Raw genomic sequence first — 12,226 nt, 5'->3', positions numbered from 1 at the left:
TGTCACATATGATGAAGTGGCAAATGAATGCAGTGGCGATGCTGGGCATTTCAGAACCCAAGGTAGAAACAATTTCAGTCATCCTAATTAAATTGCAGGCAGCTTACAAATACTACCAGTACAGCAGGGTGGGTTCTTTAAGGGAATCTTCTCCCTGCTGGTCTGAACAAAGCACCTGGAGGATTACATCACAACATGAATGGCTGAGGAAGCCCAGTGTGTGCTGTGCTGTTCCAGAATGGCTGTCAAAGACCGGGATCCTACAGCTTAACCTCATGTGGGAGATCTCCCAGGAAGCCCTCAACCTCTGCATTTTACCCATGCTAGCTATTTCAGAGCAGTAGGCAGCCATAGCAGGGGCTCTCTCTTGTATTATATTACAAGAGGCCCATGAGGCTATTCATAAAAACATAAAAAGCTACTCAGAAATCCAAAATAATTCTCTAGACAGCAATTACTTTATTTCTGCGATAAAATAAATAACAAAATGGGAGTAGAGTAACACGTCCTTCCGGGTGGTCCGTTCCGTGTGGTCCATTTCGGGTGTATGCCTGTCAGGGTCACGGTCAGGGTGAACACAACACGCACATATCGGTAACGTGTCATCACTGACATGCATCATTGAGATTATCAAGGAAAAGAAAGGGAAAGCGGAATGTCGCGCTTTCCAAGAGAAATGGACCAACGATCTTTTTTTTTGTTGAGGCAAAAGGCAAGCCAGTGTGCCTAGATTGTGGGGACGCCCTCCCATTGATGAAAAAGGTGAATCTCGGACGTCATTACGGCTCCAAACATGCTAAACTGGATAAGCCGCAAGGACAAATGCGCTTGGAAAAAGTTAACACTCTTCAGCAGAGTTTTGGTGCCAAACAAGCAACTTTCACAAAGACCTTATTCTGACAGAGACAATGTGATGCAGGTAAGTTTTGTTCTGAGTGAACTAATAGCTAAGAGGCTGAAACTTCATTCGGAAGGATAATTTCTGAAGGAGTGCCTTGTTGCCGCTGTGGAGCTGCTAGCACTGGACAAAGTAAAATTGTTCCAAAATGTGAGTTAGTCTCGAAGAACCGTCACGGAGTGGATTACTGATATGGCACAAGATATTGAAAAAAAACACTGAAGGACACAGCAAGAGTTTTTCTCTTTGGCCGACGATGAAACAACGGACATAAGAGATACCGATTTGAGCGTGGGATTACTGCCGAGTTTGATACAAGGAAAGACGCCACGCATGGCAGTACCAACGGTGAGGATTTGTTTGAGCAAGTTGTTTTGGCTATGAACAAATTTGAACTACCATTTGAAAAGTTTAGTGGCCTTGCCGCAGATGGACCCCAATGGTTGGCCCGCAAAAGGCATTCTCAATCCAAGTGATTTTTTTGTATCTCACTATCATACATCAAGAGAGTCCGTGTGCACATTACCTGAAGCTCAACAATGTAATAACAGCTGTCGTTTTACCATAAATGTCATCAAAAGCAGAGGGCCGAACTGCAGCCAGTTCAAGGAGCTAGTGAGAAAGCTTAAGTCGGAATACGGAGATCTGGTTTACCATTGCGTGGGTGGCAAATATGCTCACCCGGTTTTACAAACTGAGGGAAGAAGTACAGTAAAACTATTCATGGAGATGAAGGGAACCCTGTCGTGGAACCCAGTGATAGCAAGTGGCTGTGTGATTGGGGCTTCACGGTGGACGTTACCAAGTACCTCCCAGAGCTGAATGTCAAGCGCCAAGGTCCCAATCAGCTTCTCAGCTCTCTGCTTTCAAATGTGAAATAATTTGAAGCAAAATTCAAGCTGTGGAAAGGAGTCACACAGTGCATTTTCCTACTCTGCAAGAACAAAAGCCTGTGACAATTGAATATGCTGGTGAGTGTGGAAAAGTCCTTCAGGCATTTGGCGAGAGGTTTCAGGACATGAAAAGTAAACAAAAGGAACTGAACATATCTGCTACGCTATTTAATGTGGAACCGTGTGATGTGCCTGACAATCTACCACACGAAATCATTGAGCTGCAAAGAAGCGATGAGCTTAAAGCTAGGTACAACAACCCTCTGTTCGAGTTCTATAAACTGTATGTGTGTGCTGAAGATTTTACCCATTCTGAGGAGACATGCACTGAGGTTTGCACCTCTGTTTTGGACAACCTGCTGTTGTGAGCAGTTCTTTAGAAAAAAAGACTCTTGCAAAGACTGCCATAGACTGCTCCGCTCTCAAGACCGACTGACCCAAACCTGGAAAACCGGCTGCAAGTAGCATCATCATCACTACCGTCTGACATCAGACGCCTCGCCAAAGAGAAGCAGTTCCAGCCATCGCGTTAGAGGTTAGTGTGATATATGTGTTTAATAATTAAGTATGGCCCTTGAAGGATGGTATAAAAAATTTAATGGCCCTTGAAGGATGTTATAAAAAATTTAATGGCCCTTGAAAAAGGTTCCCCCACTCCTGTATTGGAGCACCTTGCCAAGGGAATCGGTAAGTGTCTAATCCTTACCCTAACATGCATGCGTTTAGGGTGGGAGGAAACCGGAGCATCAGGAGGAAACTTAGGTGAATGTGGAGAGAATACTCAAACTCCACACAGAAAGGCCTAAGTGGGATTGCAACCAAGAACATGAGGCAGCAGTGCTGCCCACTGAACCATCCTGCCACACTGAGCTGAGCATTATACAGTATGTATCGCAACATAACACCGGCCATGACACTGCTGTCTGAACTGAACTTGAGCACGACATTCACCGCCCGAAAAAGAAAGAAGATCTGGAAACATCCATTGGGCCAAGCTCAGAAACAACGCAGATGATACCGCCACACTCTGGTGGAATACCCTCAAACACCATCCCCACATAAGTTTGCGTTACACCCACCCCCACAAACACACGTTGGACAGGCCATTGTTCTAAAACTGGTTTTCCCCTCTCTGTCCCCCTCAAAACAATTGTCGTGTTTCACAGAAAGCTGTTGTGTTTCTGACGGATGACATTTCTCAACGGACACAGCCATTGGCAACTGAGGAGGAAGATGGAACGCTTCCAACCCGCTGCTCCTTGACCTGAAAGAAGTGCCAATGGTCTTCAGCATGAAGAGTAGATTTGAACAAAGCAGCGCGTAGCTCTGGTTAACATCGAGAGTTTGTGAACTTGGATGGATGGACCGTGGACACAGATCACTGATTTTGTTTGGCGGAAGGCAGAAAGATCAGCAGCATGGTCATAATACACAGCAGTCTGTTTGCCATCTGACCCAATTGTGCAAAAGGATGCAGAGATAAAGCATCCAACACCAACCATGGCTCACACTGCCCTTAATAGTGCTTAATGAGGGGGTGACTGAATACCGGTTTCTCTGAAACCCTTTTACCCACGGCATGAGACAAAAGCTTATCTAACGGATGTTGCAGGAAATAAGACTGAAAAAGGTACCAACGGGTTGTTAGTCCTTTGCAAGTACTACTTCTGAAGACCGAGTCAAGTTGCTCCTCTTAAAGGGATACTAGGTTTTTAAGGGAAATCTGCTTTTTTGTCCATCTTGCCCAGATTCATACAACAAGGTCAATACAACTTTTATCTCTGTGTGTGCAGTACTGGGATAAAAGTAGGGACATTCCATTACTTGGTTGAGAAAATGCAACCAAGGTAAATTATCTAAAAGGTTCAGCTATCAGCGGGTCAATTTTAACCAATTAATATTATCAATTCAAAAATATTACAATTTATTTATTTATTTATTTGTTAAACAATCTATTTCTTAAAGGGGACCTATTACGAAAAACAGACTTTTTCAGTGCTTTTGCACATACATTTGGGTATCTTATGGGCCTACTAATACACAAACTGTAAAATAAGACAACTCAGTCAGTTATTTTTGTGGACAGCCTGTCAGAAAACATTTTTAATCCCTTCTCATCACAGGAAGTGATGATAGTAAATATTGACTGCGGGAACGAGACAGACTGAGAACGGTGATGAGATAAGCTGTATACAGTGTATATAGTATATGTAGTATATGTATATACAGTATATAAAGATTGATGCATGATGAGATGCTTCACGCTGAGATGTCGCACACCCCGGTATTGTACGCAGTGTACAATACAGACTTGTCAGAGAGCTGGTCGTAAGATCATAGGTTGTCAAACAGGTAGGTCGTTAAGTGAGGACGACCTGTATTGCTATATGATATCACAAGAGTTGCATATTGAGTGGCAGGCCGGGGGGGGGGCTGAGCACCTGCCCCTTGGACCCCATGGTGAATGGGCATCGAGGTAGCGGATTGACTGGACAAGATATGCATATTCATGAGGAACGTGTTCTCGGCGCACCCGCGATGTGCGCGCAGCGGAGCACAGATCACGGGCGCCCCAATGGTGCGCATCCGGACGCCCGTGATCTGCTCCATTTTCCCAGAGCTGCAGAATGCCTAGAACCGGAGTTGGGGGTCCAGGTGTCTTTCTTTTTTATTTGAGCACCTGCCCCTTTTAAAGTCTCTGCATGGGCCTGTAGAGCAGGCAAGTGAGCTCCGATCACCAATGGTTACTCGACAGATCTGAGCGGAGAGGGCGAGAGCCTCCGTCCCCTCTCCCCCTCCCTCCACTCCAGTTTCAGGACACGATACAGTTTTAACGCTGTGATATTTCCTGGCGAAAAAATAAATACATTTAAATCGTCCGTCACAAATGTCAGTCGCGATCGATGGAGCCGATCGCAGATAGACAATTTCATCATAAATCTGCCCCCCATTTCTTGCTTCAAATTTGTTTGGAAACAGATTTTGGTGGACTGCCAGGGGAAATCAGTGAAAGCATACGTACTTCAAGCAACAGAACCCGGAACTTTTGTCCAAACCCCACTGGCTCACAGAACTAGAAGCCTTAATAGGGTGGCCGTTTTTCAGGTACGCATTAGATTACTCTATACGTTGAACGAATATAGACACCCATCCCTAACGCCATCAACAAGTCTAAATATTGCCATTATCACAATATACTTTTTTTTTTTAAATTATATTTAAAATTATACTGGTATTATCGTGAACGATATGGCACACCCCAGACATTTGTTCATTCTAAATAGAACATTTTAATCTTGTCTGAAAACGGTTAATGATTGGTTAACGAGGGTCGGCGATTAGTCGGCAAAAACAATCTTAATTTGCATCCCTAATTTGCACTCAACCTTAATAATGATCCAATAAGCGTACAGGCAGCTAGATGGCGTCCTACACCAATATAAAAAGCCTGCTGAGACCTGCAACCCAACAAGTTACTTGTAAACTTCTCAAATATGAACTGTTCTGCACTCTACTCTTTTGTGTTCATTTGTAGATTAATTCACATTACATTTGCAATTTGCTATTATGCCATTTGCTGTGGTGACCATTGCTGTGTTCACTATTGCTGAAAGAAAAACGCAGTCATGGTTAGGCCCACATTAATATAATTTAATTATAAAATGTAATTGTACCATAATTGGATTCAAAGAAAGTCACTGGCATTGATATAGTCTAGTGTTATAGGTTATACTATAGGGATGCACTAATTGGGAAATTCTGGGGAGATACCAATGTCGATACAGATACTTTCAGAGTTCCCATGAACGCAAAAATCACTTCGTTTTACGAGTTCCGTGAACACAGCATCGCTTCCTGCTTGAATGGCTCCAGAGAGCCCTGTCTGATTCTTCTAAAATGTGGATGACACCAGTCTCACGGAAAATAAAAAAATAAAATAAAAAAATGCTAAAATGGGAGGCAAAATATATATTAGCGGCCGTTAATATACCTGGGCTGCCCACCAAAGTAAAGTCTATGTGTGGGAAACACTGGCTAAACATCGGCCACTGCCATGCCGATGGATGTCATATTATTTGCTATTATATTATAGGATCGGAATATCGGCTTACACCGATGTATGGCCGATAAATCAGTGCACTCCCTAGTATCAACATTAAGATTTCATCAGTGACCGTAGCGTGCTCATGGGAGTCACTATCTGAACAACATGTATTCATGGTCCATGTATCTCGCCAGGAGGTCTCTGAAGTCAACATTTACAGCACACTATTTTCAAAAAACAACCTGGCCAACGGGGTGGAAGGGTGAGACATATTGAGCCATGGAAGTATCTGTAAATTCGTCTGTTTGTTAGTTAGTGGATGTAGAAAATGTGATGCAGTCCCAACCAAAATCTGCTGGGATTTTGAGGTCAAATTAAAAGCCAATTCACATGGTAATTACATCTTATAGTACATGTTGTGCATCAGATAAGCTTGCCAATAAATATTCAAACTGCATCTGCCTTACTGACAGTAATAAAATGGATCATGAAGAAGAGAAGGCTCCTATTTTATTGCCTCTCTGTTATGTAACCAAAACAGTGAGGGGAAATCTTGACGGGCTGTGTATTTTAAGGCATATAAAAATGTGCCTTAAAATTTGCTGGTGTTTTTTCCATTTTCATCGCCACATGTTTGGAATTTCTTGATCACTGAAAAACAAAACAAAAAAGAAAACAAATAAAATCTGAATTTAAATAAGAAACTCATCAAAAACCTAACGAAGAAAAGTAAAATAAGTATGTTGTGTGTTTATGTCTGTAGCTCGTGGCGTCACTCCGGGCTCGATCCTGACACGACCACATATTACATGCTTGATATCTCGCAGGCGAGCATTTGGCAAGTAGTCGGATCGCATCGTGAGCAGTTCACACCATGCGCTCGTCGTTCACGGGAACGCACTGTGATTTTCCTCGGATCTGGGGCTTTGACGATCTCCATAAACGTGTTGGCGAGTGGAAAATTAGCCCAGAAGTACTTAGTTTATTCGTCACATACCTATACATACTTTCATACATATATGCAGTGAAATGTAATGCAAAGCTCCCGGTGATTACACACAATATGTCAGAGGAAAATTTCTTTCTACTAGACCAACTAACTGATTCCTAAAACGTAATACAGTAAGTCAAATACTTAAATAAATAAAGTAAAAATACATAGCGTAAAATAAAATAAAATTAAATTAAATGGAATAGATAAAGGGAATAGGCTTACATATATGGGATAGACCTATGTATATGGAATAGGCAATTATGTATATACAGAAATGTGCCTTAAAGTGGCATGTGAATAAAGTGAGGTAGTGTTTGTGGGATGATACAGCATAGTATACAACAGTACTGTGCAGCAATACGGTAACAACAGTATTTTCGACTGGACACCATGATTGATTGCACTCTTTACAAAAACTTTTCTATGTAGTTGATCTCATGTTTCTGTTGAAAAGGCTGGGTAGCCGGCCGCAGTTGGAAAAAAATAAAAAATAAATCTATACCTCTCGGGCAAAAATAGAGAACTGCCGCACCGCTCTGCGCAGACCCCGCACAGCTGACGTGGCCAGTGGAGCTGCAACAGTGGATTTAATAGGAAGTGTGCACCTATGGCACACCGCGCCAAGGCGTCTAGCAGACTGTGGTACCGTAACACCGTGATTCACGTGTGCGTAATGAACCCTTCTAAATAAGGGGAATCATAAATAGTGCGAATCATAAATACACAAACATAGCTCTCTGTGCGATCGCGGAGAGACGTGGAGCCGTACATTATTTGGAGCCGTCCCTACAAATAAAACAACTAAAAACAGTATGTTTTCAGTTGTTTATAAGGTTTTAATTGTTTTTTTTTGGAGGGACAGGGGCGTGCAGAGGAACTTGTGTCCCGTCTCTCCGTGTGCCTTTGTGCCCATGCCCCCCCAGTCGAATATTTGCATTAAACAGACGAATCTGATTAGACTGATAAAATTCTGAGTCTGTCCCTCCCTATTTTTCTTTAACCATGGAACAAACCTTTTTTTTTTTTTGCTTGTTTTTTTTTTACTGTTTAACTTATTGTCATCACTTAGTGTCATCAGTTAATGTTATCAGTCTAAATTCTTATTGACTGTTAATGGTTAATTATTACCATCCCTAATTACATCCAACAAAGGGAATATGATTCAGGTACTCCACCTGAATCCTACTGTCTTTGCTGGTGGTGCAATAACCATAATTCCAAAGGTCAATTTGAGCACTGTCAAGTACCATCACTATATCAGCTATGATCCTCTGACATACCCTATGGATCTGTTACTATAACTTTTAAAATGTGAGTATCCCATACCAGGATAGTTGAAGATGCACTTGCATTGTTACACCAGTCCATTGTATGGATTTCAGACAGTGGCGTGTAGTAGTGAGCAGAATGGGTGCCTGAGGTGTGAACAATGTATTCAGTATTCTCTCAGCGTACGCAGTCCCACGCACAATGCCAACTCCAAGAGCACAGCTTTGCGCTCAAGAATGTGGCTACAGTATGCCATTGTCCAAGGACATTAACTGAATGGCAACTATGTGTGCCACAAAAATCTAGTTTAGTATTTTCACAGACGAAAACAGACAGTTTGAGGCCTTGCCTGCATAGTTCCCCTGCACAGCCAATAAGCATTCAAGTTGAGTCCCAAACCGTTGGTGGGAAGGGCCATTTCAAGTAATTGTCATGCTGGACACAAAGAGAGGTACAAGTCTGGGGGTTGGTGGGAAAGGGTGCAACAGTGAGGGGCCCAGTTGGGCCACTGCCATGGGCTGCCATGCAATCACTGCCCCCCCTTCCCCACCAGCACAGAACAGTGCTACAGTGTTTTACTGTGCCAGATCCATCAATGGGAGTTGCCCTTGGGTTATATATCAGGCTATCCTTGAGGGCATGTGGCAATTACCCTATATTTGACACAGGCTCTAAGTGCCCACATCAGCAGACATATAATCGGTGAGATAAAGAAAATCATCTTCCACGCCAATCCAGGGGGTGGGGGTGGTTGTGGGATGAGAGGAGGGACATTTATAAAGGGAGGTGAATGGTCATTTGGAGTTTAACAGTTTGCTCTCGCCTCAGAAGCAGCTGGTGCCACCCTCAACCCGACAGCCATGGCATTTACCGGAACCTGGAAGGTCGACCGCAGCGAGAACTACGACAAGTTCATGGAACAGATGGGTGAGTGAGGGCAGAAGCATACACATTGTGAGCATCTGTGTGTGCGTTTCAACCTTAAAATGGTGTATGCTAGTTGTTTCCCCAGTGACAATAAGATCACTGTGTATGCGGCTTCAGCAGTAGTGTGATGTGTTTCCATGCAATGTTGCATACAGATTTGATTATGTGTAAAAGCTGTCCAAGAAGTTGTTTGCACATTAGAAACTGTGCAATAATGTTTTTTTGCACTATGTATTAAGAGCTTGTCAACACATGCTTTCTATGAACTAAGGCATGAAACTGTACTGTCGTAGTGGAAATTTGAAATACATCCTTGGGTGCTGGCGTAGAAATAGTGCTGCCACAATCTCTCTGCCAAACCGCAGCAACCTCAGCTTGAGCTTCACCCTCACCAGGTATTAATGTGATGAAGAGGAAGTTGGCAGAGCATGACAACCTGAAGATCACAATTGAACAAACCGGGGACAAGTTCCACATCAAGGAGTCCAGCAACTTTCGCAACAAAGACATAGACTTCACCCTGGGCGTCCAGTTTGACTACGCCCTGGCAGACGGCACCGAGGTCTCAGTAAGTGTTGTGCGGTCAATGACGCCATCGCATTTTAAGCTTAACATCTAGCGGAGATTAATGTTAATGTGAGAATGACCTAAATGTTTCACAATCTGAGGTCTTCCTTGTGGTCTGAATGATATACCTGTAAAAATGAAAAAAATAATACAAGCTTGTTTCCTTTTCTATACAAATCAGTTTACAGTTAATTCCAGGGACCACTAGCCATAACCTGATCAATCCCTCCATCTTCTAAAAACTACTCCAATGACGGTTCTGGTTCTTTCTTTGTCTTTGGTCCAAAAGCTCCTTTGTTTCACAAGCCTGGGGGGGGTTCTCACATTCTGAAATCGGCCATCTTGAGAGAAAGTAGTCCGCGCCAGAAAGACAGACCGAGTCCATAGACAGCTTTGTCAACATAGAGGAAAAATAGGCACCAATACAAAAAATAGCAGTTGATATGTCTGCGATAAACTCAGTATAGCCCCAGAAATGACTTTCTGATTCAACATGAATATGATGGATATAGATATATAGGGAGATTTTTTTTCTCCCCTCACTAGGGTGCCTGGGAAATGGAAGGAGAGATGCTGACGGGTAAATTCACCAGGAAAGACAACAGCAAAGTGCTGACCACCACCAGGTCCCTGGTTGGAGGAGAGCTTGTACAGGTCAGTTATTTAACCAATCAATGGGATGTTTATACAAATATATTGAATATTTACTGTATTTATGAAGACGCTATTTTTGAGATTTGATGCTCATGTGTTTTGGTGAAACACTTTCAAATACAACTAATTGAACTAATAAGTTATTCTTCCATTAATTTGTGTCTTTTTCCCTTGCAGTGTTACAACTATGAGGGAGTGGACGCCAAGAGGATTTTCAAGAAGCAGTAATCAATGAAGGGAGTTCAAGATTTCATATTTTAATGTAGGTTTTTCTAATCATTTAACTAGGCCGCACAACTAAGCGTACCCCCCCCCCCCCCTTCTTTTTTACATTTGATTCATTATACCTCAAACTATCCAAGTGCGCTAAAGCATCAATATAGGACCATGAATTTGCCTTTGAGAGAATCATCTAACCGGCTAGAAGCAAGACAAACCTACGTCCAAAAAGTCACCCAAGGTTCTTTTCTTAACAGTCAAGATTGATTTCAGCGGGAGGTATTTGTTCTAAAGTGTACGAATAGTTCAGTCGGATCCCTTGGATACGATTGCTTCTGTACTAGTCTCTAATTAAAGACAACTTGTTTTGATCGACAAAAAGAAAAACTGTGGAAAATGTGGGCACAAAAGATGCTGCATGACTCCTACACAATGTGATGCAACACACTCTGCTTCGTCGTGCGCTTTTGACGAGGCTCTTCGCAATTTCAGTGAGGTTGGACTTGGACTTTTGCTATGTAAAAAAAAAATTAAAATAAAATTCTGCACAATTAACATAGGCCTACTTCTTTTTTTTATGATCACGATCACTATCTATGTAATGTTCAAGGTGAAAATGATCTGATTATAAGTAGGCCATTTTATTGGATATTTGTGTTCAATAAAAATAAAAAAAAATGTTTGTTTTGTTTACTAGTGTTGTAACAGTCATAATAAGATGTAGCTCATACAAAATGATTTTTATAGGTTACCCTTGGGCTTATAATAATTATTAGTGGAAAAATATTTCATACAAGATATAAGTTTTGACGGAATATCATGACTAAAGGCTAGGGTTTCTAACAATGGGAATGGAGCATATGCATAACACAAATACATACATAAAAACGTACACATTTTGAACAAAGTCAAGTCAAAGATAGAGTTTTTAACTAAATACATTTTCAGGATTTCCACTTTTAATTTCATTAAGCAGCAGACAAGGACCTGACAAGGGTTGACAAATGTGCCAGTAACCCTCTTTGGGAGGCAAGTGATGCCAAATGATCAATAAATGATCCATCTCACCACAGACAGTTCTGACCAAACAGCAGATCTTCATCATAGAAAGAAGAACCAAATCAAAGCCTGAGATGCACAAAAATACCGTATCGCTCTACTGTATATACGATTTAGTCACTTGTGCTAATACATTTATATTTATTCATTTAGCAGACGCCTTTGTCCAAAGGGACTCGCGTGAGAGGCTAGAAACAATCAAAGCATACATCGACCACTGGAGGAACCTCAAATTTAAGTGCCTGAGCACCTGTTTCTAAATTCAACCAGATACAAGTGCTAGAGAGCTGTAAGGAATCAGAATGAAAGTTGTGTTATTAGTCATTTTCATTTTCTTTTGTTGATATGTTTGTGCAATATAATAAGTACTTATATGTTGTTAGTGCGTTATGCCAGTACAAAAACCTAAAACTAATCGAGTCAACATAAACAATAACAAGAGTAGTCAGTGAGATAGGATCAGGATTACTATGACTTACACGAATGTCAGAAAAAAAAAAAAAATTATCTTGAATCACAGTGAATGAAAAACGTAAAAGGCAGCCAGGAATGATCTCCACTTAAACTTCATTATGATAGTAACAGACCAAAAGCCCATGAACTCAATGGCGGCAGAGAAGCATCCAAGCACACCTCAGCTCATGAATATGCCATGAATAAATAAAATGTAAATAAATATACACACTGCCTGAGAGGAACAT

The 12,226-nt window shown here is 41.7% G+C and overlaps 1 protein-coding gene across 1 annotated transcript; it reads left to right on the top strand.

The window, feature by feature from the left end:
* Positions 1 to 8,770: 8,770 nt before the first annotated feature.
* LOC307247149 (fatty acid-binding protein, intestinal-like) lies at positions 8,771 to 10,954 on the top strand. Its single transcript, XM_080023222.1, has 5 exons — positions 8,771 to 8,801; positions 8,928 to 9,026; positions 9,422 to 9,594; positions 10,140 to 10,247; positions 10,425 to 10,954. The coding sequence occupies exons 2-5, from the start codon at positions 8,960 to 8,962 to the stop codon at positions 10,473 to 10,475; spliced, it is 399 nt and encodes a 132-aa protein (XP_079879348.1). The 5' UTR covers positions 8,771 to 8,801; positions 8,928 to 8,959; the 3' UTR covers positions 10,476 to 10,954.
* The last annotated feature ends 1,272 nt before the right edge of the window (positions 10,955 to 12,226 follow it).

This window comes from Zeus faber, assembly GCF_960531495.2.
Source record: "Zeus faber genome assembly, chromosome: 22".
Classification (NCBI taxonomy): domain Eukaryota; kingdom Metazoa; phylum Chordata; class Actinopteri; order Zeiformes; family Zeidae; genus Zeus; species Zeus faber.
This window is presented reverse-complemented; position numbering and strand designations above follow the sequence as displayed.

Excerpts from the sequence above, each read along its gene's own strand:
- LOC307247149 (XM_080023222.1), top strand. The coding sequence starts at position 8,960 with ATGGCATTTACCGGAACCTGGAAGGTCGACCGCAGCGAGAACTACGAC. Across the intron at positions 9,027-9,421 it reads CAAGTTCATGGAACAGATGG|GTATTAATGTGATGAAGAGG; the intron begins GTGAGTGAGGGC and ends CACCCTCACCAG. Across the intron at positions 9,595-10,139 it reads CAGACGGCACCGAGGTCTCA|GGTGCCTGGGAAATGGAAGG; the intron begins GTAAGTGTTGTG and ends TCCCCTCACTAG.